The 27,969-nt window shown below is 45.1% G+C and overlaps 1 protein-coding gene across 12 annotated transcripts in view; it reads right to left on the bottom strand.

The window, feature by feature from the left end:
• The window catches only part of NPRL3 (NPR3 like, GATOR1 complex subunit), a 45,166-nt gene extending 22,541 nt beyond the window's left edge, over positions 1 to 22,625 (bottom strand). The window contains exons 1-9 of one of the 12 annotated variants that reach the window (XM_055707604.1): positions 22,610 to 22,625; positions 22,431 to 22,559; positions 20,879 to 20,948; positions 15,793 to 15,831; positions 14,978 to 15,028; positions 12,068 to 12,197; positions 8,733 to 8,807; positions 5,651 to 5,804; positions 4,769 to 4,850 (exon numbers count right to left, since the gene is read on the bottom strand). In XM_055707604.1, the coding sequence (XP_055563579.1) occupies positions 4,769 to 4,850; positions 5,651 to 5,804; positions 8,733 to 8,807; positions 12,068 to 12,197; positions 14,978 to 15,028; positions 15,793 to 15,831; positions 20,879 to 20,948; positions 22,431 to 22,548 (719 nt within the window). In that variant the 5' untranslated portion in view covers positions 22,549 to 22,559; positions 22,610 to 22,625. The other 11 variants (XM_055707603.1, XM_055707606.1, XM_055707605.1 and 8 more) reach the window with 11 other exon arrangements.
• Positions 22,626 to 27,969: the final 5,344 nt, after the last annotated feature.

Below are 27,969 nucleotides of genomic sequence, written 5' to 3'. Positions count from 1 at the left end.
TGTATGCGACTGGCTTTAGTCAGCCAACACTTAAATAATTTCACTTCTATATATATATACACACACAAAGATTCATGCAACATGAAATATAGTCAAGTCACAGAAAGTGAAGTTTGGATCCACATCTGCCTTCACTTTTACAGGTTCCCCATGAAGTCACCTACTTAGCAAGATTTTTAGTGTGAGCCTCACAAATCTCCGTGAGCTGGCCCCAAGCTCTTTGGCTGGCGACCAGCAGACCCAGAAGCCACCTTCTTTTAGGGGCAGAAGCAGAACAGCAAAAACCAGCAACAGAACAGAATACCAAGAAAACAAGTTTTCAAAGTTACATCAGCAAGTCACCAAGCTCCAATTCTACTTTATTCTTCTTAACCAACTAGAATCGTGCAGCAAAGACTCCAGGAAGATGCAGGACTGTGGGAAGTCGAGAACGCTGCATCAGCTGCACACCATGAACCTCAGGGACACAGTTTAAGTAGTCCCTGGTAGGAAACCTAAAATTGCAAAAAAATTCAAGGGTGCATTAGGTACATCAGTAATTTAAAGAAGGTTCTCTTTTGTTCTTTGCTCCTTTCCTAACTGCTTCTCACATTTTATGGGGATTTTTTTCAGTGTTACTGCACCCTGAGCTTTTTCACTGAGTTCACATTTTCACTGAACTATCTGCTGTAATTTCAAAAGCTCTCTTCAGAGCAGTTATGTACTATATAAAGGTTGTTTGGCCTTACATACATTCCTTTACACTGAATTTCATCTGCTGTTCTACTAGTTAACTGGTATCCAGAGACCTTACTGCAACTTCTTTTTCCCACAGACTTCAAGAGTATCAGGGCAAAAATAGCTTCATTCCCCATACTCTTAACTGGCTATTAAAGCCTCAAAGACGTTCCATTTATCCCATGAAAACTTAATTTCAACACTTTTAAAAAAATCTCTAGTTAGATAATACATGATAAGTGATACCAAGGGATACATGGTGAGGGATTAGGATACTGAGAGGGGATATCATTGTCTAAAATTGAGACAGGGAGAAGTCAATAGGAAAAAGCTGTTTAGCGTCTCTCCATCGTAAGACCTATGAGACATCTCAAGATACTAGAAGAGGCAAAGTTCAAAAGAAATAGAAAGAAACACAGAAACTAGTTAAGCCATGGACCTCTTTATCAGAGGATGCTGTGGTGGTTAAATATTTACTCTGGCTCACAGGATGGTGGACTAATTCCGGGAAGTGAGATCAGCTGAAGGCTGTTGAATATACAGAAACCACCTCCAGAGCTGCAGGAAGCTGGGAAACATTTTTGGAAATATGACTGCTCTTTTCTCTATTCTGCTCTGCCCTGAACAGCAACTGTGAGCCACTACCCCAAAACGGGAACTCAAAAGTTGGCCAGTATCCACAGAACTCAGCCTTCTTTTTCATAACTATTGGAAAAGCAAAGACAATCCCACCTCATATTTTATAAAAGAGTTATGAGTTTTTACAGATACACCCCTCATGTCTATCCTATTTAAATCAGAAATTAATGTTTTCTAGTTTGGTGGAGGTGAGCTTGTAGCTTTGGAGTTTGTTTATTTTTTGCTAGAGGTCGTGACTACATAGAGCTTTGAAATGATTTCACATTTCCTTGTGAAGGACACATTGACCATCCTTTGACCAAATAACTGGTGATGGTTTATCTTTTACAGTACAGCCACACAAATCACACCTAATAATTCACTAAATTTCATATAATTATTCCACTTCTCCCTGAGCTGCTGAGAGGCTAGATCTACCAGTCAGCTCAAATCCCACTAGGCTAAAAGAAAATGTATAAAGGCTCTTTGTGTGTTAAAAAGAAGAAACAAACAATCCAACCCTCCCCAAAAACCTCCCTGTACTTCCACTTTACTCCAATATAAAGCTAAGAGAAGATTGCTATAAACAGACAGGCAGCGCACTAATATCAAGCTAACATATTACCTGCAGCTGCAGATCAAACTTGGTGAAAGTCATCTTAATTCCCTAAATTGAAACTGGCTTAAAAGAGACACCCATTGCAACACTGGTAAATTTGTCAGCGCTGGAGGTACCAGCAACTGGACTTTCTTGCTCCTAAAGCCCTTGCTTTTTGTTCCACACCAATGCTGGAGTTTGGGGACGAAGTGAACAGAGACTTTCAAATCTATTTTCTGAACTCATAAAAAAGAAACATTCCAGTTTTCTCCATTAGAGTCAAAAAAGGTCCCAGGAGCTAGATGTTTATTACCTCTAAACCCTCCGTTTACTAACAGGCCATTACTATAGCAGCAACAGTGTTAACAGTTAAGATGACCTGGCTATTGATTCCTGCCTTATAAAATACAGGCATTTCATTCAAAACGCAAGGGACACTTTGAACTGTAAAAAGATTCATACCCTTTGTGGTTTGGTACAAACCAACTTGTTAAGGGACATGTGGGTCTTGCCTGAAATACCTCAGCACCATCTACAGGAAACCAAGGGCTAGGCAGCACCTCTAGAGCAGCCGTGACAATTCAAGAGGCCTTTGACTGGAACTGCAGAAACAGCAGACACTAGGAAACGCTGGCTTAAGCGAATCTCAAATGGAGACCTGGATTTCCATCTGCAATTCAAAGTGCTCTCTCCACTTTACTATGTTTCCCCTATGCCAAAGGCTATGCCAGAAATCGCTGTATATTTAAAACAGCACATTGTCACTACATGCATTTGAAGACTTACTGTTCCCAGCAGCCTATTCTTCTCTAAAAGAAACAGACTAAATCTTGCAATCTCTCCTCTTAGGTCATTCTCACTCCTCCTCACTCTCTAGGTGGCCCAAATCCTTCTTGAAATATGCCGCCCCAAACTGGATATAATATTCATTACAGCAGGGGCTTTACAATCCTGAGTGAGATTGCTTCCTATCTTACAGACAAGACTTTTATTTTATGCATGCTTGCTTGTTTGCTTTTTTCTGCAACCCCAGGTCACAAGTGACTAACTCATTTCACAGAAGACCACACAGACTTCACTCCAGAACTGTTGCCACACAGGAATTCTTCATCTTGGAGTTGCAGAATAAAAATCCTATGTCTAGGCCATTTCTTCTACCTTACAAAAAAATAATATTAATTCTGTGCCTGCCTGGCAAGGTGCTGCAGCCCCTCTCAACTAACCTGACTGCAGGTGTAATCAGCTTATTTCCTATTCTCTCATATGAGGTATGGAAATGGTAGTGGAAAAATACCGCAGACCACCACCTTATTACCCAGCCAGCCAACAACACTGGTAACTACTCTTCAAACAGAGCTTTCCAATCAAATGCACAGACATTTGATATTTTTACCAACACCTTATTTCTTACAAATTTGTTTATGACAGTGTCACACAAAAGTGTCAAAATATAACTTGCACCACTTCTCCCCACTCACAATGCCTAAATGAGGGAGACACTGACTTACTTCACGTCTGGGGGGCAGCACCAATGTGTGTTTCTCTGTGGTCAGTCTATTCTTACGTCATGGAAGGGTGGAATATATTACACACTCCAGGAGCTTGGGCTGCATGCTCCTCCAGTCACAGCTAAATGCCACAAGATGTCACTGTGTCACTAAAATGTTTGGAAACAAGATCAGGGTTTGCCCAGTCACAAATACACAGCCTTGGAGAAATAGAAAAAAAAAGTAAGTAGTAGGTGAAGTTTAGTATTACAATTACAGGCTACATAAAAAACGCCTTATTTTAAACTTTAGTACAGGTTTTGTGCGAATTGTATGGAACAACATTCAACATTCCTTCCAAACAAGCTGAAATTCACAGCTCTTGAACATAACAAAGAACAGCTTATTAGGAGCTTTCTAATGTGCCTGGCAATCATTATATTATTTAGGCTTTCAGTGCCTTACCTTACAGGGCTTTGCAATTATTCCCTTTGTACAAGGGGAACCACAGTCTAGGGAGGGTAAAGGGTTTGTCTAATATACAGTGTGCTCTACAGTCAATCAAGGAACTCCAGCATAATTCTCCCAAGCCCTGACAAACACCCTAATCAAGGGGCACATCACCTTCCTCCCCACCAAAACCTTCCATGCTCCTTTTTCAAGGTCTTCCACCAAGCTCATACCCTGAACAGAGGTATCTGCTCTGCACGAGGAGTCAGCACTGACAGGCTGTCAAGAGCAGAAGTATGCTGGAGGAGGTTGGTGCCGGCTCCTGCTGAAATTCAACACTTAACTCCACACACTCCTTTGAAATCCTTGCCAGAACTTTTAATCCAGTCAAGAAATGGCATGTTACACTTTCCATTCTGCTGAAAGTCTCACCACCTAATTCAAATTCACTGTCCAGACATGCACAGTGTAACCAAATGAAGCCAGTGCAGTATCTGACTTGCCATCAGCACAAGATGCAGCACTTTTCTCTTAGCTGCAGGTTTAGAGCACTTCTACAGCGATATGATATTCATATTATGACACTTCTCAATTCTACAATTCACTTGTCATTATGTGCCTCTGTGCTAAGGAGGAAATAATAATTCTTAAAGCTGTAACAGACATCATCAACTTTTAAGAACTGTAACATAGTCACAGGGAGACCAAGGTAATGATTAGGATAGCAATTCTGCAAACTTTTTGCCTGATGGCTAGCCTTCACATTTCTTCACCTAGTCTAAAACCCAAATCCCAACGGCTCAACAGTATGAAGAGGTGGATAATATCCTATGGAATAAGGTCAAGAGGTTCCAGTAAGAAGCAGCATACTGTGAGTGAGGAAGAAAATCCCACTTACCTGTCATATGTCTCTTTGAGATCTCTGGCCAGTTTGCACTTGGGTAGGATGTGATGAAAAGGTGACTGTGGCCCTTCTGTGGCTATGGAAAATTTCAAAACAAGAAAGCAAACCACTGATTTCAAAGCAAAGAGTTTCCTCTTCCCCCACTAGGTATCAACCAGTATCTTAGAGACAGAATCCCCATCTTTTCAATCCATAATTGTCTTTCAAAGCTTTTACAATAACTCAAGTTACATACTAAAATAATAACAGTGAATTGTTGTCAATTTCTCCTAAACCTCAACTCAGTTAAGTGCATGTAACTGTGAATTTGACAAGTGATGATTTTGTTTTTGTTTTCATAGACGTTAGTTTTAATTTTTAATGCTTGCAGCAAGATGATGCATCACTGTCAGACAGAGATCACCTTAAATAGTGTGTATTATTATAGTAATTTGCTCTGAAGTACATTCTATAAAAATGCTCTGTAACTATTTGCTAGCCATGGTAACAACATGTAAGAGTAAAGTTTCCACGCAAGAAGTCTGGTGACTCAGCATACAGCATTAAAGCATGGGAAACTTGCTCCAGGGTGGGTGAAGCAGGCTACTTGTGAGTTCTTCCATCTCAGCCTGACAGGCAGATCCAAATGTTCAGTGTACATTTGTCAGTGATCACACTGAACTGAGGTAGCGATGCACATCTAAAACTGACATCTCTGCATAGGGATAGTGATCTTGGATGAGGCGAAATGCAGTCAAAAGGCATCAGAATGCTAAAGAGCACCAAAACTTGTTCATACTGATCCCAGCCACAAAAGAAGGTGGCACAATCAGCACTTTTCTGAAAAAGTGCTCCTGGACAAACATGTTCCTGTACAAAGCTAAGCTCAGCACTCACTTTCTGACATGGCAGACACTTCATCCTGAATAGCTAAGATCAGCTTGGCCTCCCTGGTCAGGTACTGGCAGCGGCGCTCCTCGTGCTGCAAGACTATGGCGATTCTTCGGGAGAGGTTGTGCAAGCAGTTTATCACAGATGGATCTGCATTGGCCTGCAGGCAACACAGAAAAGAAACAGGTTGGTGATACAGCCACAATCACATCTATGGAACTACAGTGATGGATAAGTAGTCAAAATAACTCTTCAGTAGATAACAAAAGTCAGCCTCTGGCAAATGGCAAAAGGAAGGAACTTGACTGAGCAGCAAAAAAGCAGAAGCTCAGAGATGTCCAGAGGTAAAGAGAAGACTCAGGGATTTCTAAGCATGTCTATGTGTATCAGATGAACACAGCACCTGGAGCATGATATTCCTATCAGGTTTATTTTTTCCAGTTGTTAATGGGCCTTCTGCTAGCAGACAGACCAAAAAACTCCATTTCACACAGTGAGAAAAGAAAGTGTCAAGCTATTTGAAAAGGCAGAATATCACGGTGTGCAGGTTGAATTTACTGGGAGTATAAGGACTGCTGTGCCTTTAACACAGCCCACTCGTTCCATGTTGCTGTACTGATGTTTGTCTTACATACTGACAAGACAGCACCTAGGCAAGAATTACCAGTACATGATCAACAATTTGATCCCAAACCAGAATCAATTTGGATTTACTCTCCCAAACATTTCACAAATATGGCTTATTACTAACACTGTGTTTGTGCATGTCCTAGAATGAAAGTGCTAGAAAAATCTATCATGTAAGTACAGCTGACAAGGAGGGGGGACTCAGTGGCTCCAGACCGAGTGAGCAGCTGCTTCATGTTTGTTAAGACATTTAAAAGAATTTATGGTTCTAGCAAGTGATCACTTGGCATGTAAACTCACAAACCATGAGTCATCATTTTTGGATTCCACTGTTCTTGCTGAGTCACGACACGTTGGTAACCCTGAAGCTTGAACACAGCAGGATCAGTGCTGATTACAGCATTTGGGACTTTGCCTGCTCTGTCTGCCCACTGCAGATGGACTCTCATCTTTATCGCAGAATGCCTCCACCCACCCTCTGCAGTGCACTACACCGTGCTACGAAAAAATTTCCACTCACTTCTTGCACAGCACTCTCCAGAAACTTGACGGCTCTCTATGAACTAAGAGTGTCTCATTTGGCAAATATGATTTAGTGCTATTACACACTCAATTACATCAGTATCATGACAGTGCCAAAATGCAAAAGCACATTTCCCTAGGAGAACCACTAGAAATTATATTCTAGAAAAATGTGGGCTAGAAACAGCCTTCACAGCACTTCACCAAGCTCTTGCAGTGTTGTGAACGAAGAAGCATTGGCTTCAATGCTTCTGCTTCCACAGGACTCAGTGCATACGTATGTCTGTGTTTACATGTGCATCTACACACACCTACCTACAACCAAAGCATGGTGCTTTACCAATACACCAAAACAACATAATTCTTGAAGCTAAGGTCTTTTAATGCATGAAATCTAAAATCAACTCCTGCACTGCAAATTCAGCACTTCCTGACCTAAGAATGTCCCACAGCACAAGAACACTGGATCCCCAGCAGAACTCAGCAAGAACAATTTCTTGCTTGACTCAGACTGATTGCTGGGATAATTGTGTGAAATCTTGCTCTTCAGCTGAGGACAAGCCACCCAGACTGTGGCCATTTCCACGTTAGTCACTACTGGAAAGCCAGCAGTAAGAAAAGTACTAGTGCCAAAAGGAAAAAAAAAAAAGAAAAGAAAATGTAATTTCACAAGCAGGGAGCTGAAGGCTTTTAAATCATGACATTGTATCCAGTCAAGCAAAAATCAACCATTCCCATAAAGACAGGTATTCCAACTCCCTCTTTTATTTTTAAGATGTTTCTTTGTATGTGTACCTGACACAAAAATAATATCTTAGCTCCACAGATGCAACTTTTGGGCTGGGAAGAGAAAGCCAGAACTCAGAAATCAAATAATGCTCAAACACAATCAAATTTCTAGGGTTTTATACCACCTAATCAGCCAAGCCAGGATCCCTGAACACAGACACCAACATCCAGTCAACAGAGCTGAAAAAAATTACAGGCAAACACTACATATTTGCTCCAGGTTCTTACTGAGCATCAAAACCTAGTTATTCATCACTTGTACCTTCTTCTCATTTAGAATGCTACAGCTTCTGCTCCCTGGCACTCTCCCTTTACAACGATCTCATTGCTAAGAGGAGGCAGATTTCAAACACTGTCCATTTAATTATTAAAAAAGCCTGGAGGCACTGAGCAAAGACACATGTCTCTGTATCACACAGCATTAGTAAGAGCTCAAAACAATGCTGTTCTGAGCCACACTAGGCTTCTGAATGACTCTGCACTAAGCAAGCTTGGGTTGACCAAGGTTATGGTGGGGATCTGACCCTTCAGGCTGGCCAAGCATGAGCCGCTGACCACGCTGCCTCCTGCCTCCACTTCTGGAGCAGAGCCGACCACCAAGGTCCGAGCTGCATGGAGTCACAAGGGTCTGGCAGCACGCTAGCGCAGCTGTAGGGATTTGGTCCTATCCCGGGCAGGAGTAGAGCAGCCATGTACAGAGAGCGACATCTGACACACAGGACAGTCAGAGCCAGGCTGCTCCCTGCACAGCTTCGTGGGACAAGCCTCAGTTGCAGGGTCTAGAAAAATCACAGCAGATTACCAGCTCACTAATAACAAAAGACAAGAGACATACAGGACTTGCAGCTGGGTCGTATCTATTTTGCGAAGTGGCTTCTTGCATGCCTTTACACTCTGGGGATTTAAAACCAAAAACTCTAGAAAATGTCCTGAAAAGAACAACTGTACTTGTTTTCTACTGGGCTGGAAAACCTTCCCACTTCTCAGTGTCAGATTCTACAACGTTTAGGCTTGTTGCTTCCAATTAAAATATCCCCATGATATCAGGCACTGAATGTTTTACAAAAGATTACTGGAACATGAGCCTACTGCATTCTCTTATAGATCCAAAGCACATCCCACTGTCAGACGGCATGAAGATGGTCCTTACCCTTAGTGCAAACACCACATTGAAGAGAATCATAGTGGGCATCTCTCTCTTCGGTGAGGGATCAGTTTTGGATACCTGAAAATATTTAAAAAAAAATCCCATAGGCTAGTGTCAGTAGGATCCAGTAACAATGGAAAAAAAGAAAAAAACCACAACCTAACTTGGTCAAATAACAAGTTTGCTGAGAAAAAGAGAGCAGACAAATCAAACCATTAAATCTGACTTGTAACTATTATTTTATTAGTGTCACAGTTACTCTACAACACTGCCTTTTCTGAGAAGCTGTGAAGGCTTACACAAAAGCATTTTCATCATGACCATGGAAATGAGTATCAGCTCAGATAGCAGTCTTACTAGGTATCTTTACTATTGCAATTTAGCATCATTAGTTTTAAATTCCTTAGCAGAATTGTCATATATATTGTTAACTAAAGAGAAGTCCATAGATTTCTCATCCCAGGTCACACCTATTCTTTTGCTTCCTAAAATTCCCATTTGGATTGTGTCACGTTACAAACTGTTGCTTTTATCAGAAAAAAAATATGCTCTAGAACTGCAGTACTAAAATAAAGTTTGATTTTCCCTTCCTGCAGGGTTTTTCAAACACATTGTCCAGCTCCCCCTATTCTTTCTGCAGCAGAGAGCTTCATGCCTAATGCAGGTACAGACTTTCTGGTGGGGAGGCCCAGTGAAAGCCAAGACAAGCAAGCTGAATTTGCACGGCTGGGACTAACAACTCTGAATTGAGCAAGCGTCGCCACAAGATGGAGCACAAAATCCAGGGGACGTTCCTGCTACCCCCGAAACTGCCTGCTGAACACCCATCCAATCCCAAGTGAAAAAGCTATAACCTGCCAGACCAAACCAAACACCCAGCTAACCTAGTATTCGGTCTCTACCCTGAGTATGTGCATACGTAGCTAATGCAGCATCTGAGATGGAGCAAAAGCAGAGAAGCTGAAAAAAGCAGAGCTGCATCCACCCTTCCTGACAGGTTCCAAGCATCATCAATGAACTGCTCAGCAGTGAAACCCGAAATCCCAGTGCTTTCACTCAGCAGACTTAACAATTAGAGAAACTAAAAAAAGCGATACATATTTTTGTTTTTTTCTGATGTGTAAGTGAAGTTCTATCAAAAAGGTGGTGATGGGAGGGTGGTAAAACCCATTTACTGTGTGTATTTGTTCTCAAGTTAGAGGTTCCGGGATGTCTTGTGAATTTCAATAAAGCCCTTCTGAGTGTAGGGACTGATTCTGTTCCTTCTTTAAAATCAAAGAAACTACCTGGGATGCAGGCTAATTTCATATCACTTCTCCAGAAAACAGAAGAAAAGACTAAGCTGGAAAAGAAAATGTTGAAGGAATTCAAAGAATTCAGAATATTGCTACATAAAAGGCATACAGGATTAAATATCTGTGCTCTTGTAACTCCTGAATCTCATCCGAGTAAGAATTTGCTGAGCTGTCCCATGGATTAATTTATGACTCTGAGAGACCCAAACCAGAGACTGTCAGGTTACTCCAGTCACTGCCTTTGCTCCCATGGGAAAGGAGTCCATCTAGCTTCCTCCTAACTGCAGAAGGGTCCCAGATTTAGAACTCAAATGAGCTAGCAAGAGTTAGCTGCCACATCTAGAAAATTCTGTGTGCTAGAAAGTTCTGGAGTGCCTACCAGGGTGATAAGACACACCCAAAAAGAAGATTCTACAAAAATTAATTAAAAAAGTGTGTACAGCACTTTATAACTTCATTTATTTACCCAGATGCAATTTTATTTAGATAAATTGAAAATGGAGAGGAAATTCCTGCAATTAGGATAAAACCGACTGGGAAGTAGAGAGAATGTATAATAACACGTGGTAAATAATGCAAATACAAAATTTCAACCTCATTTACACTACATTTAGTTGTACCTTTCAGACAAGATTAACAAAATAAAGGAATCTGATACTTCGAGAGCAAAGGCCACCCCTGTCAGGGCCCTGAGGGCACCAAAAGGTCTTAATGGTCCTGAGCAGCCTCGATTGGGTCCCCCCACGCACCACAGCCCATGACCTGGGAGCCCCATTTAAGCTGAGCCCAGGGCCTGTAGGTGTGCCTGTCTCCAGCCGGTCTCCTGGATGGACTTTCGACCTACATCGTGTTAGGTAGCTTGTCTCCAGGGTGGACCCTTAAGCACACTGCAGCCTCATCATCAAGCCCTGCCTCTGCTCCCATCTCCTTTCGCTCCTGGCTGGGGTCCCTGTAGAGACCCTGGGCCTGGTTTGGCGCTTGCCTTGTCTGGGGCTGGTGATGTACTTGCACAGCTTGGGACGCTTGAATCCTGTCTTCCAAACCAGCTTAAATATTTGAGGACTGAGTCTTGGTGATCCTCTGTCACTTTTCTTGTGGACTCATGACAGTTTCGAAAGTGGAACACTAGCATCTTCTGATGCTTGAGGCCAGCTCCTCACTTGGATTAAAGCAGTCTGGTCCTCTAAATATCAAGGAGCAGTTGCCAACAATCTGTTTGCACCTCTAATTATAGATAGAAAGGATGACAGAATTGGCAAGCAGACTTTTTTCCTGAAAAAATGAACGATTTAGCAAATTTGCTGAAAAAATGAGATCAAAGCAGTTCAGTGACAGAGATCCGTGTTGGATTCAGAAATCACCAAAGCCTAGTTCATTCTTACAGTCTATCAGGAAGAAGGAACTGGACAGGGAAGATTTTGCACACAGAAGCATGTAAATTCTTTCCTAGATTTAAGCAGGACCTTCTCCATAGCCTAGGTGGCAAGTGCTTTCATTCCAGGCAGCTAAAACACAGGCCACCGAGCAAGGTCTCAATGCAAACAGCAGCCTGACTTTGCCCACAAGAAAATTTCAAACCTCTTTCTACATTCAACTATTTCAACCAAGCCTTGCAAATCGTCTTCAGCACCACTAAGAGTTAAAAGCCAAACAAGGCTGACAGCTTCTACCATTCCTGAAGGTTTAGGGTGGTTTGTTTTGGGTTTTTTTTAACTGCCATACTAATTAGAGGTGCTAAAAAGCTAACTTGCAATAGCTAACATAGTAAGAAACTGCTTTTTAAGCTGGACTGCTTAGTATTACTCCTCTTTATCCACACTGCTTTTCTACAGTAACCAGATGGGGGTTCAGTGAATCGCTGACACGGCTCCCTCAGTTTGCCACTCACTGTATTTATCTGGAAGTAAGTAAAAAGCCAGCTTTGAGCATCAGGAAGTGAAAACAGGATCAAAAGCCAACACGCACATTCTGAATCCTAAGCTTCCTAACCAAGCCAGGCAGTTTGTAAAGAAGCAGGTCCCTGGAGTGGACCTGGCACCGTACCTGCCCCAGGGCATGCTGAAGCAACGTGGGATGGCCAACAAAGCGAACATTGTCAATCTTCAGTTCAAACTTCTTGCCACACATATCTGACTTGGTAGCCAAAATAGTTGCCAGGATGACATCCGAAAACCTTGAAAAGCAGCAACATAAGTTATTACAATTTTCAAAAAACATACCCCCAGAATATTTCCCCCAATACAGGTATATTTAACTCATAAGTTTTTAACGTATTGTAAATTGCATCTAAATTGCTGTACCTGGAGTACCACCAATTAAGTAAAATTAAGAACCCCTTAATTACGTCTCTCAGATCATCACAATTATAAAACAGGAAGCATTCACGACAAAGACTGCAGGGTCATGCTTATTTAATTACATGCTCAGCAAAATACATTGGAAAGATTAGATGCAGTTCGCTTAAATATAAAAACAGCTCAAGTTAGCCATTGCCTAGATTTAGCTGCAGGTTAATGAACTTACTAAGCAACTACATATTGACACAGCCTGTCACTCAAGCACAACAGAGATCTTTAAGCCACCCAGTATGGCAGAGGGGAAGGTAAGAAAGAGCTGATTTAATTAGAAGAAACATACAACCAACACTTGTCCTTCCTTTCCCAAAGTTTATCAGTGAGACTCAAAAGTTTCTCACTTAACAGATCACAACCTGTGCCCTTCTGAGTGCTGCCTGGCCTCACCTGGGCTTCCTCATTCAATAAACCAAACGTTAGACAAATTCATGACAGGGCAGGCCCTTCCCAACACCAACCACGGTGTTACTGGGTTGCTCTGGATCGGTGGTGGGAAGAAAGCAGCTGCGAGACAGGAGGGCAAGCATCTACAAGGAGTCTGCCCTGTAAAAGACAGCTACCACTGCAAAAATGGGTAAGAATCCAGTGTGACAAGGGAGGAAAATTCTGCAACTGCTCTTTCCGATGGCATTGCGACATGAGTCTGGTCTCTACAAACACTTGTTTTCCTCAGGGTGTCCTCTGAGACAGTGGAGCTCATTTCCACAGGGAAGGGGATGTCAGCTAGCTGCTGGAGGGAATTTGTTCTAGAATAGGAGCAGTGCAAGGTTTGCTATTAGCAAGTTCTTTCCTTATCTGATTTCTCTGAGGCTCCCATTTAACCAAATGAATTTCAAACCAGCTTCTGATGAGACCAGTTTTTCTTAAAGAATGACAACGTTTATTTCATTTTCTTCATTTACATGCAGGGATGTGCCCCCTGTCAGACCATCCCCCTCCACCAGGCAGGTATCCCAGATAACCCAGTATCACTCAGAGAAAAGGGCAGGCATGGGTGTGTGCTACACTCACCTTATCTCTCAGCCACAAGTGAGCCCTCAATGCCCAGAGAAGGAATTAATGTACCATATTCCTGGTTCACCCTAAGTGAGTTACAGAGCACTACAGAAATTAAGACAAATGCGCACACCCAGGCCTTTTGTGTGTATCCACCTGCATATGACCCAGGGGGCACTTCTTTTATTAGACCTACATATACTGAAGATGAAGGACAACATGGACATTTTACAAACTGTCAAAGCCCCAGTGTTTGTCAACCTGACCACAGCACGCTGCTTATGTTTGGCTTATGGAAGGAGCAGCTGCATACAAATGTCCAAATCCCCTGACCACTCTGCTTCAAACACAGCTAAGGGCAAGCAGAGAGATGGGGAGACTAGCCAGAGGCTCCTGGGGCCACTGAGCCCACAGTCCTCGGCCACCATACTGCACAACACATGGAGTTTTTGAAGAAAGAGCAAAATGTCCTTAAACAAGACCGGGACTGACAGCTCCTGGAGATCACATTCAAAATAGGAAAAAGAGTCACCATGACAGCAGTGAGCTTTTCCCCCTCTTTTTGCCTGTTCAGCTGTGTTCATTAACAGGCTCATCATGGAGCCAGGAAGACCGTAATAGTGATGCATCCAAAATGAGCATATGGTCATTGCAGGGTGAAGGGAGAAGGAGGGTAAACTAGAAAATGCCTGCTCGCTGGTAAGAAATTACTCTTCCCTCCCCCAGCCTCGGCAAAGGATACCTTGGGAGCTGGAAAACTGATCATTACAGTGACTCACCACTGTTAAGATTTGACTTTTTCAAGGAATTACACCAGCAGATCTTTTAACAGATAAACGTGGTGCTGAACCTAAGAGTTCAGCATTTCCCCAAGGGAGCTCACGACACCAACAGCCCTCTGTCTGCCCTGTATGTGGCTCTGAGGGGAGGAGGAAATTAAAAGGTTGATTTTGTAAAGTCCTCAGTACCTTCCCACTAGCACAGGCTTCTCTTTCTGGGAGAGTACTGCACCTGCAGACAGATGACTCACTCAGGACAGCCCTGTGATGGGTGCTACCTGATAGGTACAGACACTTGGTATCACCACAGGCTCTCCCAAGAGTGACCTGGACTACAGTCCCATTCTCCTCATCCAACAGCCTAGATTTACCGGGTTTGCTCCTTTGGGGTTTTTTTCCCCCAATGATCTACATAATTTATACATATCTTAGGCCTCAGGATGACGGAGAGATTGAGGGACAGCAGATACATTATCCCCATCATTTCAATTAATTGTCTCATCTTAGAAAATAACACTTTTACTGATTTTTCTAATCTGCCGGCTGTATTAAGATGACCTACATATACTGACTTATCAGAGCCCAAGAGTTTATTAGAAGCAGATTATGTTTCACAGTTGGGCAGTAACAGTCCTTTCTTGTATGAGATTTGTCTGAGCATTGTGATTTCCAGAGGGAAGCAAACCTCTCTTGTACTAAGGAATTCAGCAGGCGGAAACTAAATACAAAAAACAAAAGCTTTGATTTGGCCAAAATATCCTACCATTCCTATCACAAGCTCAACATAGCAGCAACAACAGACAATCCAGCAGTACGGTACAAACCACACTAGAGCAGATCGACTGCTGTCACCGGCATCTCCTCTGGAAACCCAGCTGAAACAACAATTGCTTTAGCATACGGAAAAGGAGGGGGAAAAGAATCTCAAACACAAGTTCATTTTTTTCCCCAAGAACAAATAATAACTTTTTATATGCCACAGGAATTCAAAGCGAGGTTTATATAAAGAATTCTTTTTGAAGTAATTTAGAATTGGAGTTGAGTATCTAGGTGAGCATCTTTATGTTAAACAGGGACTAGAGAATACTTCTGGGGTCCTGGGTAGAGATCAGCACTTTTCCCTCCACACATTCAAAAAGGGGTCGGGTATAATGCAGTCATCTAGCTTAGCTTACGGGGGCACCAAGAACAAGCAACCAGCACAGCTGCTCAAAACCAGGCCTCTGAAGAGCTCTCCATAATTCCTGTGGGATTAAATAGTTTACTCACTGATCTGTATTTTTAAGTCATTGTTCATCAGAAAGCAATTTGTTTCAGGGCCCCTTGTTGGAGTAACTACAATGCCAAGGTTATAGTTGTTGCATTCTTGGAGGATCACAACTTTTCTCAGTTCACAGAAGGGACAGTACCACACCCATTCTGGATACCCTACAGGAAGCACAGAAATGTTAGTAGGACCTTTGTAATTATCCTAGCATAAACCTTTAGGGATACCTTTCCTACAGACATTGTGATTTAGCATATAATTATCTCATCATTCAGTGTAAAACAGAAACCAGAAACAAAGCACAATTAAAAGGATGGTGAGAAAAGTAAGCCATTCTAGACAAAGGTGATTGTTTAGAACATTTGGTCTTACCCTGAAACCAATTGCTCATCAGTTAGAGGACATTGGTCTCTGAAATGGGAACATGGCCATAAACACAAAACAAAACACAACAAAAGAAAATAAACGAGGCGAGTACACAAAATAAAAAAAAAAAAAAAAGAGATAATATTAAAAACTAGGATGAACTATTAAGGGTTAAACTCCTGTAAAGGAAATATGAAATATAAGTATTGAAAAGAGTCAAAAGTTAATGGTAGATGAATTCTGGGGACATATTGCAGGCTTAGATTGACAACACTGAGAAAGGCTAAGGCATTTTAGTCCTCTTGTTAACACTGGCTGCTGTAATGCGTTCCCACAATACGTTGCATTTATGGAGCTGTATCTACATCATACTTTTTAATTCATGCTTACCTTATGAAATAATAGAAGAAGTTGCAGTCTGATTTATGGCAAATTCTAAACATCAGTTTCTTTTCTAGACTATTACTAGCATTTTCACCAAAGGAGCATCCTATGCAGCCCCAAACAGCCCACAGCTCTTCACAACTGATTCTGGTGCTTCCATACCCACAAGACTTAGAAAAGGAGGATGCCAACCGTTTATTGTCACATGCACAGCCAGGATTCTGTAAAGGGCCTTGCACACAGAGCAGCTGCTGCTCTCTGCAGGGATCTAAACAATAGGTGCAAGTCCGGCCAGACTCACAGCACAAGCATGAAGTCACCCTCCATCTCCCTCTGCCCCAGGCAGTAAGCAGAAACTTAGGAAGAGTAGGCTGAAAATGTTTTCAAGGCAGAGCCTGAAAACCTTCTTTAGAACAGGTGTACACAGCAAGGCTCTGTTAATAGCCCTACTCACTTTGATATCAGAGAAACAAACACACACCTATTTTCATTGTAACAGTCAACTGCTTTTTTTCCCCCCTCCAAATAACAAGGGAAAAAAGGACTTGGTTCCAGAAACAAATTTCCTATATATACTGAAAAATTAAACTGATAAAAGCTTTATACTGTCCACGTTAGAAATGGGAGACAAAATTAAAACCTCCAACAATTATTTAATCCAAAAGACAGTGGATTTCTACTGGTCACATTGAAAAGGGAACCTAGAACAATCCTAAATGACAAACTATACAAAGAGGGTGATATTACAGGAAGGATGTTTTAAAGGGAGGGAGGGATGGATGGATGGATGAATGAATGGAAAAGCACGGGCTTACAGAAAGGAAGCCTTTCAGAACAGATACGAGGAAGAACACTGGAGTCCAGTGAAAGAGGGACAGAGGATTCGGAAATGTTATCACAGGAGAGCTACTGTTTGTTAGAAAGGGACATTCAAGTCCTTGTTTGTCAGTAACTTGGGGGTTTTTATAACAGAAGCATTTGGCCAATTAATGACACCAATGCTGTCAAACTTGCTAAATCTCCTTCAGTTAGTCAGTTATGCTACTAAAAAATGTGAAGTCTGGTGTAACATATGTTATTATATGTGCATCTTCATTAGAATTTTTGCTTGCCGACTATACCACCTTCAGAAAACTACAAAAACCATTTCAGAACAATTTAACAAAGTATTATCTTATGGCTTCAAAAGAGTAATTGCCTCACGTTTTTTCAGGGGATAAAAAAATTAAAAATAACTGGCAGGCATCTCCATAAGCCGTGAGGGGTATGTATTACTGGTAAAGCACTTAAAAACTGCAGGATGTTTTTGAAGACAGCAAATGATGAAAGACTGAGAAGAAGCCAATAAAGAGAGACACTTGACAGGCAATTTGTTTTCTGAAAGATTCTTCTGAATACCTTTTGTTGCATGGCCACCATCAACACACCTCAACCACTTCTGCTGCTTGACTTGCTTTTAAAAGGAAGAAAAATCTATATACTGAAGATCCAAACACACAGCTCCATTGAGTAGAAATTAATATAAGCAAGATCTGGGTTCCAATAGCTTAGGAAAAAAGCTATGGTAAACCTTATCTAGGATACACTTGATTCTAGATTGCTAGTAAATTAAAGACAGCCATGCAGCATAAAAAAAAAAAAAAAAAAGGATGAATCCAACCCTCATAAGAACTATTGCAGGAACAAGATAAATCTGAAATAACCCTTATTACTGAACATGAAAACATACAAAAGACCCAACCCTTCAACATTATCAAACATTGCCACACACCATCAACTCAGCCTAGCAGTCTGTCTGCCCCAAAGCCTCAGTCTGTGCCATCAAAAACATAGAAGGTTGGAAAACACCTTTAAGATCACCAAGTCCAACCATTAACCCAGCACTGCCAAGCCCACCACTAAACCATGTCCCTGAGCACCACATCTACGTCATTTAAACACCTCCAGGGATGGTGATTCTCCCACCTCCCTGGGCAGCCTGTTCCAGTGCTTGGCCACCCTTTCAGTGGAGACATTTCCCCAACATGCAACCTAACCTCCCCTGGCGCAGCCCGAGGCGGCTGCCTCTTGTCCTGTTGCTGTTTATCTGGGAGAAGAGACCGACCCTCCCTGCCTACACCCCCCTGCCAGGCAGCTGTAGGGAGCAATAAGGTCCCCCCAAGCCCCCTCCTCTCCAGGCCAAACACTCCCAGTTCCCCCAGCCAAATCATATGCATCTTGCTCTCTCCAAGACACCTACACCTTTCTGCCTTCACTCTCCCCTTAGAATCTCTTCTACTCCAAGGCACCAACCTCTGTTACTCCTAACATGGTCTGATACAAATCAAAAGTCTGAGCAACCTGTTTTACATGGTTTTGAAGATCCCTTTTTGTTTTGTGCTAGAAGGGTCTGTGTACCTAAAACTTGCACATTTTTCCACCTGTATCACTAAGTCCAGTGAAAGATACTAACTCTGCCAACAAACCTCCTCTTGTCTAATATAAATTAACAGTACTCAGTATAAAGAGTATTGGTGATTTCTTCTACTGGCTGTTTTCACTGAAGAGAAGGATATGTTTAGCTGCTGTTACATCAGCTGTACGGGATGCAGCATACTTAGAACACCGCTTACACTGGTATCGGGAAAAAGCTTTCCAATAAACAAACCTGGAACAAATGCAATTTTGAAAAAAACTCTGAACTTCTGAATGCAGGTGCCCAGCCATGTAAGCAGCACAAGCAGTGTGTTGGGCCTCGGTATCTGGCCTCTAGCAGAACCAAGACTTTCAGAGTAACATAAATGCTCCTCTTCTATTTCCCCTTCATCTGCACGGCAGCTACCGACAGATCCACTGGAGATAATATTCAGGGACTTCCTGCTAACAGACCTGTGCTGGCTGACACCTCAGTTTTGTAACACTGACCTTATTAAGAGTTGGGTGCAGACACTGCAGCACGAATTTGTATGTATTGCTATATACAGAACTGTACAAGTGACAACTACTTTTTTCTGAAGACCGTCACTGCAGAGGAGGATTTCTGTCTCAATGTTCTTTCATTCAGCGCTTCAGAACTGTGATACCTTGCACTTAGTGAGCTCAGTTGAGAGATCATATATTCTTTTAAACACTAAAAGCTTAATAACATATACCTGACCAGAACGTTAAGCACTAACTTTCAAGCCCAGAGTTCTGGACACTATTACAATGAAATAATCTTTATTTAACACAGGTTACATGCCAGAACATTCAATCTACTTAAAACCAGGTTCAGGAAAATACTAGCAGTTTTCTCATCTGACCATAATTTGAAATTATAAAAGCTTTTCCTATATCACTGTAGTAGCCACATACTGCATTACACTAATTCAGCACCACAGGCAACACCAAGCATTAAGTGCTTTGTCCAACCTGCCAAAACGGCAGAGGCAACAAGAATCAGTATCAGACAGAAGCTGGTACCATTCCAACACCATCTTAATCTATCTAAGGAAAGACTAGAGACAGGGTTTTGAACAGCAACCAACAAAATCCCTGAGATAACCAACAAACGTGTGCTCTGGGACTTCCTAATGTGCATACTAGCTGCTGTCCACAGCACAGTCTGAAATGCCATTCACCAATTACCAAACTCACAAAACCACAGCTTGCTCCCACTAGAGTTGTGCCCTGTACCGTACTGTACTCACTGGCGACATGACAGAAGTCTGCATTTGAAGGTTTCACAGACACCAGAAGAAGCAAGAGACACAAATGACCTCAAGCAAATGTGTTTTCATAAGATCCCAGTCCTGGAAAAACATATGAATTAATGAAGTCTGCTGTCATTGGTGTTTTTAACTTCACCTAAACCAGTCACAGTCATAAAGCTAAGAACACGCTGACATTTTGCAAGGCTGGAATCTAAATTTATTTTTGGGGGGCAAGTGATGAGTACTTCTTATTTTACTCTTACATATGAGAAGAGTAGCAACTACCCTATTTTATTAGTACTGGAGATTAAAACACCCATCACAAAAAAGATCTGCAACCGAGCTACAGGCCAATGGAGAAAAAAACCAACTTTTTCTTTCCCAGATTTGTCTCCTATCTAATGGTGATAAATTTAGAACTATGCAGCAGATTTCACATTTTCTACAAAAACTAATTAGTGTCCATTCGCATGTATGTGCAGGCTGAACAACGCACTGCCTATTTTCAGTGCACTTGTTACCCATAATTTCCTGTAATCGAAAAACTATCTTTAAGTCTCAGTTTCCTTTTGAGCTACTATTTCACTTTACAGACACAAAGGCAGCTATATCTGGAGAAACAAAATTAGTTATTCATTAGTGCACAGCAATTCCATACAATAATTACAGGAGATAGGGAAGATTTTGAGGCAACTGAATAATATATCCAGTCAAAGGTAGGAAGGTAAAGAAAAGTGGAATTTTGCCAAAGGATTAATACTCCTAGTTTTGAAAGAGTAATATTGCCTTCCTAATGAGCACAAGATATCTGACCTATACCTTGCCCAGAAAACAACACATTTGGTAGCATTCCCTCATGAGACATTCCTCGTTCCTAAGCACTAATTTGCTCATAACTTGGCATTAAAGCATTTTTTGGCAGGTCATCCTCTATACAGTCCAGGAGAATTTGCCTACTGAATTAGGAGACAAGAGAGCAAGATGTCATGACTCCTCTGCTTCAAACTCTTAGGCAACAAGAAAAGTTTTCCCCCTACCTGGAGTCCCCATCTTGATCTTCTGTGGCGTCACCAGAGCCATTCACAGCATATCGACTCCTTGGTTTATCTGAAGCAAAGAATAAACACATTTTCAAGGAACAGTCTCCTTAAAGTGTGTGTTAAGAGAATACTTGACCATGCCATTTTTAAAATTATTTATAAAGCAGATATAAAAAAAGTAGTATTAAAAGCAGAAACCCCCTTCCGTTCTAGGTAGGGGTACCAGATCTTTCTTTTTTATATCTATATATTATATAGATATATACATATAAAATAAATAAATGTCTCATATAAAATATGAGAAAGAGGTTTCCATTTTCGGGGGATAAAGAGGAGAAAGTAAAACATTCACAGAAACACCTGTTCTCTCAAGTGCCAGGTAACAGTTTGCAGTCTGAGAGAGAGCGGCAAATAAAATTCTGACCAATGTGTTTCCCTCATTATTGCTCTGGTTTCAGGACAACGATAATGCTCCAGGTGCCCCTCCTGCAGTCACCAGTATCGAAATCCTTCACCATCAAAAAGCAGGAGGGGGTAGCAGGGAATCTGCCAGCCCCAAACAGATTTCACCCATAAAAGCGGTTCAAAGAAGATTCTCTCCTGCTAAAAAGCAACTCACAACCTAAACAGGGGCGTTAAACCTCTAGTGACTTGCAGCAGTCAGCAAGCAACCCAAGTCAAACAGCCCCATCGCTCTGCAGCGCCCTGAGGCCCAGCACCAAGACGCTCACGCACCGGCAAGGCCTGGTGGGACAGTGACTCTGCCCGCAGTGCCGTGGGCACAGCCATCCTGCCACCGGCCCCCATGCTCCAAGTCTGGCCCCAGACACTGTCCTGCGTCAGGAATCTCGGAGAAAGAGGTACAACAAACAGTGGCTCCACAGCAGCCAGCGGGCACCCAAACGGTCCCGTGTTCCAGAAGCCACACCACCTCCTCCGCCCCATTACTCCACACAAGGGACTCAACTCTCTTACTTTCTACCAATTATCAGTTAAAGCTCACTAAGTGTCCTCCAAATCCCCTCTCCCAGACGGGTCCCTCTACTTCTCACCCTGCCGCCTCCTCCTCCTCCTTCCCCTACAGCTCTTAAAACCCACTTGCTTCAGCTGACCCAGGAATAGCAACAAGGCACTGGCCTGGTTAACACTTGGCACCCGCACGGTTCGATTAACGTGGGGTGTGAGGGGGGCGAGAGGGGTGCCAGGGCACCCGGGGGGTGTGAGGGGGGTGTGAGGGGTGCCAGGCCCCCACAGAGGGTACGAGGCATGGAGGGGGTGTGAGACCACCACAGGGGGTGTGAGGGAGGGTGTGGGGTACCACAGGAATGTGAGGGGGGGTATATGGGACACCACAGGGGTGTGAGGGGGGTATGTGGGGTACCACAGGGGTGCGAGGGGGGTATGTGGGGTACCACAGGGGTGCGACGGGGGCTATGTGAGGTACCACAGGGGTGTGAGGGGGGTATGTGGGGTACCACAGGGGTGTCAAGAGGTGCCAGGCCCCCGGGGGCAGCCGCAGTCCCCGAGCCCCGCGGCGTCGCGCACTTACTGGCCTGTGCGGCGGGGTGCTCGGCGCCGCGCTGGAAGGGGAAGCGGAAGAGCAGCTTGTTGCCGCGGCTGCCCGAGCTCACCAGGATAACGCTGATAGGGCTGGTGCTCTCGCCCATGCCGGCACGGCACGGCCCGGCACGGCACGGCCCGCGGAAAGGCGGCCCGGCACGGCCCGGCCCGCGGGAAGGCGGCACGGCACCCTGGCTTCCGCTTCCGCCCCCGCCCGCTGCCCGCTGAGCCCGGCTGCGCTGGGGCGGAGCCGCCGGGGCGTCCCGGAGCCGCCGGGGCCTCCCGGCTGTGGGCAGCGCGCCTGACGGCCCGCTCCGGCCCGGAGCCGCCACCCCCGCAGCCCAGTGTCCCCAGTTCAGCCCAAGCGCAGCACCTCGCACCCCTATAGTCCTGGGCCCCAGTTCAGCCCAGTGCCCCCAGTTCAGCCCAGCACCTCACACACCTGCAGTCCTGGGCCCCAGTTCAGCCCAGTGCCCCCAGTTCAGCCCAGCACCTCACACACCTGCAGTCCTGACGCCCAGTTCAGCCCAGTGCCCCCAGTTCAGACCAGCAGCTCGCACCCCTGCAGCCCTGTCCTCTAGTTCAGCCCAGTGATCCCAGTTCAGCCCAAGCCCAGCACCTTGCACCCTAGCAGCTCTGCTCCCCAGTCAGCCCAGTGACGCCCAGTTCAGACCAGCAGCTTGCATCCCTGCAGCCCTGTCCCCCAGTTCAGCCCAGTGATCCCAGTTCAGCCCAAGCCCAGCACCTCACACCCTCGCAGCTCTGTCCCCCAGTTCAGCCCAGTGCCCCCACTTCAGATCAGCACCTGACATACCCCCATCCCCCAGTCCAGCCCAGTGCTCCCAGTCCAGCCCAGCACCTCACATCCACCCATCCCCAGCACTCCCCTCAGTCAGCCCGGTGCCCCCATTTCAGCCTAGCCCTTCCCATGGGCACCACTCCCCACTCAACACACTGCCAGTTTGTCCCAGTGCTTCGCACGCCCACAGCCAGCACCTTCCAGCTCAGCCCAGTGCCCCCAGCACCCCCAGTCCAGCCCTGCAGGCACGGCACTGTCCCTGGAGCCCTGGTGCTGGGGCCACCGCGCTGTTGTGACTGTCCCAGGTGCCTGTCCTGGGTGCCCGGGCACTTGCCACCTTTCAGCCAGCGCAGCCATTACAGGGCTCTGCTACCAGCCACGCAGGCGGCAGCGGGGCCATCGGTGCCCGGCCGGGGCCGCGGGCGGCTGGCTGCACAGCTCAGGCCTCCGGGCTCCCTGTGCCGTGGAAAATCTCCTGGGATCTTGTGTCTCATGGCACAGCATGATCCCAGGGCATTTTACAGCACTGATACAACTTGCCTTGGGGTTCCTGTAAATTTACTCCTTTTAGATTAGGAAGGGTGACGTTAACTTCCCTGGCAGCTGCCTGGGTGCCTTCGCCTAATTTTGTGTTTAACCGAGATCAGAAATTATCAGCAATTATATTAGAGGAGGTCCTGGGGTTTGCATGCAAATTTTTCTGGATTTGATTGCGTTATTTAGGTATTTGAGCACCCTGAGATATCCCGGCTTGGGGTTTTGCCCTGCAGCCCCCTCAGAGGGGTCAGGCAGAGCCGGGTGGGCGGCGGGGAGATGAGCACCCACGGCGGGGGCATAATCTGCAGAGCCACTCTCCGCAAGGCCAGCGATAACCATTGAAGCGAGAGAAGGTGTTGCAGGGGCGAAAGAGTTGTCTAAGGGCGATTAAAGAGCAGCTGCATTATCACAGCAGAGCATTCCTCATGTGCCAGAGCTGGGCAGCTCTGTTAAAATTTCCCAGTGCGTCTGTTTCAAACCATAATTTTACTTTCTTAATTAATAAATTACAGATCTATTTGTCATTTCCAGCTCTTGGAGGCTGTTAGTTAAAGCAGAGGGTTGCGTGTTCTTTGAGCACTGGTAGGAAATTAAAGAATAAAGTCAGGATTTAGACTCCACTTTTAAGATTTCCAGAACTTCATACGCCCCGTATTTTTCAGTTAGAGCAGACATAAATGCCACCTTACCCAGGCAGTCCCCGCAGAGAATACAGGCCCGTGAGGAATGTTATCCCTGACCATCTCCCTGTGGTGCCATTCCATCGGCCACAGAATTTAGTCAGGGCTGCAGAAAGTTCTAGTCCCACTTTAGATGGAGCAAGCAGGCCTGTTGCTCGCTTCTGCTGTTCAAAATGGGAAACTTTGGCAGCCTGGTTTTGGAACAGGATTAAAAAAAGACCTGCGTTAAATCACCTTCAATGACATTTCACAGCTTCATGACAAAGATTTGTCATCCCCCCAAGGGTGAACATTCTACTGCAGGTCCATGAATCGTAACTGTGAGAAGAAGCAGCAAGAGACGAAGGCAGGGGTGGGCTTTCCCCGGGGTCCTGTGCCAGTGGAGCACCAGCACTCACCTGGCCCAGCTACTTGTGTTGCTGAGGCCAGCATCTCCCCGTCTCGCTACACCAGTGCAGCTGGAGCACTGGGATGGAGGAACTTGGCTGAGAGGTGCATGCAAGGACGGGGATGGTCAGCCTCCATGTCATGCTGTGGGACACAGCTGAGGATCACACCTGTCCCACCAGGCATGTACCTGAGGAATTCCAGCAGCCATTCCCAGTGCAGCCCTGATCCTGGGCAGGCGATGAGCTCCTCCTGGCAATCCACTGACGTCTTTTGGCTGCTCTGACTTTTGTGATAGTGCAAGAATAACTCCCAGAAAAAATTCAAATTCCATAAAGATATCGGTGATGACAAACGCTCCTGTGTGGGCATCGCTCTGATTGTCATGCTTACACAGACCTTAATCCTACAGTCCTGGAGGATCAATGTCCAGGTTAAACAGTGGGCAGCAAAACAGGAGTCCGGATGGTCTCTGCCTTATCCCTGGGTATATCTGGGTCACAGGCGCTTCCCTTATGCGTTGATTCAGTAATGTCTGATTAAAAGCAGTCTCACTGAGGAGAGCTTGGAGCACAGCCACGCAGCAGGCAATCTAAGAGGCAGCACTTCGGGGAGGAGACAAAAACATTAAATACATGTCTATTTAACAACAGCATCTGTATCTGCGAAGTAATTTTTCTATGGGAAAACTGCAATTTCTTAAAATGCTCTTAGCAAGGGATGGTGAATACAGCCTCCCTTGGTACCTACATCCATTTAAGCTGTCTAAACTGAATATCACCTTGTCCTATGCTCTGGCCGAGGGGCTGCTGCCCATGCCATCAGAGGTGCTTGTCATGGGAGGTGGCACCGCACTGCATCTGTGTGGCCAGAGCAAGTTAGCTCTGTGTTTTCAGTGGCCATGTATGGCATTTAGCAAAGGGAGGATATACAAAGAGCACTCTGGTAATATTCCTTATAATAAAGCGATTGTCCTTACTGGCTCTCAGGTGAGACCCCTGTTGCATCCCCTGTTAAAGTGAGGTATGAAGAGAAGCAAATTATCCAGCCAGAGGGCAGGAGGGCTGAGGACAGAGCTGTGGGACTGAACACAGCCTTAAATCTCAAATTAGGTGCTGGCCTCCACAAAGGGGGTGATAATACAAGATCACCGAACTCAGCCAGGCTTGCAAGACCAAGAAGCATCAAGTGCTTCGTGCCTGCCTGTTGGGAAAGCCCAAGGTTTCTCCTGCTTCGTGTGATGGATGAGACGCAGAGAGGTTTGAATTCAGAGCCCAGTGCAAAGCACAAGGGGTGTGTCAGAGCCCCTCTGCGAGTACCACTTGCCCCAGGACACTGGGGACACCAGAGGATACAGCAGCTTCTACCTGACCCCATCCCTCCCGGTTCCCCAGCACCGCTGCTTTGTTCCCACCTGGCCCGAAGACGCTACGGCAGAGCCACAGCCCCGGGGCAGTGGGGTCTCTGTAGTGAATGTGTCAGCTGCTCCAGGCTGTAGAGTCTACCCAGGGAGGAGAGACCCATCCCCATGTGAAGGCACAGAAGAAACCCCCACCCGTAAGCAGGGCACGCATGCGACCCCAGCTCCCACCCCGAAGCCCCCGTGGGCCCGCAGCCGGGCTCCCCTGCCCAGCAGCATGGCACAGCCGCCCCGTGGTTCCCAAGAGAGGCTCCGAGTTCGGTGCGTGCTCCTGTGTGAGATCTGTGCTTTGGTGAAGATAACCGTAGGCTGGACATACTCCAACACACACATGACGCAACTATCATGAGAACCCTAGAAGGGCTTTCCTCTTAGCAGGACCACCATGCCCAGGGAGCACCCCCTCTAGCAGTCGGTAGCACTGCTGTGAAACGCAGACACATCTTGGCAAGGAAACTGGCTTATACGTATCAACCTTCTCCGCACAAGCGTGCAAGGCTATTTGGGCAGAGAACACTATCTGACCTCTCTGTACCAGCCAGCTTTCCATGCATGGCTGCCAGCACGCAGTGGTGATGTGTGCGGCTGCTGCAGTTTATCAGGGTGGCAGAGAGATTTACCTCGCTTCATGTGCTGGCAGGATACTCATCCCTGGATGTTCAGCAGCGACCATCTCCAGTAGGGTATTTCTTTGACACTTTGCCCAGTCATCTGTGATTTACAGACCTGTGCTGGTCTTCCTTTCGCTTGTTTGGTCCTTCACCCATTATGTGTGCCCATGCCCTGAAGTTACAAGCCACCTATTGTGGGTGGGTTGTATATATGGGACCAGCATATAAATGTATATATGGGACCAGTCAGCACTGGCTGCAATGCTGGGGGCTGTTTTACAGTGCAAGGGGTAACTAACAGTAAGATCACACAGCTAGAAATCAAAAGAATGTGGTATGAGACATTTAGTGATGAAAAAAAAAAGTCTGACTGGGCTTTCTCACACACACATACTTATTTTCTAGGGCCATGCTCAATTTTATAGGCTCTCTCCCCCTGTACCCGCAGGAATCATTACTGCCGGTGCTGTTATAAGCAGTATCAATTGCAGAGTGGGTCCCTAATTCTTTGCGAGGGGCTGGCAAAGTGAAGTCATGGCAGTGCTGAAGCCAACGGCAGAATCTCCACTCATTCCCACAAAACCAGGGTTTCACTCCCCCTCTGAACTGTACTGCATATCTCCCGGCCTGTCCCTGCCACTACCTAGGCACTATTTCATACGAAATATTGTGCCATGTGGCACCCACATGTACTGGCAGTGTATGATATGGCACAGAAAGGCCCAGAGTCGTGTGTTCGTATCTGTGAAGCAAGGGAGAAAATGCATATTTTTCTCCAAGCTCCTTAGTATGCTTGAAGTCCAAGTGCCTCTCAGCTTAAAGATGTGTCCTAACGTTTCATGGATGGAATTTTCCAGCATTATCTCTCTGTTCATGTATCAATATGTGTCCAGGCAATTTCTTCGGGCCATGGGGCCATTATGTTTAGAAGCAAAAAGCTGATAACGCCACCAAGCCAGGAGGCCAGAGCACTGACCCTTGCCGAAACAGGCATTGCTTCACCGAGAGATAAGGGTCTCCCACCTCCATGGGTGGGCCCGTGGAGTGACCAATGAGTGTGGACAGGCGCCAGCGTCCACTCTCCCCTTCCTCTT

Source organism: Falco cherrug, chromosome 4 (genome assembly GCF_023634085.1).
Source record: "Falco cherrug isolate bFalChe1 chromosome 4, bFalChe1.pri, whole genome shotgun sequence".
In the NCBI taxonomy this organism is placed as follows: domain Eukaryota; kingdom Metazoa; phylum Chordata; class Aves; order Falconiformes; family Falconidae; genus Falco; species Falco cherrug.
This window is presented reverse-complemented; position numbering and strand designations above follow the sequence as displayed.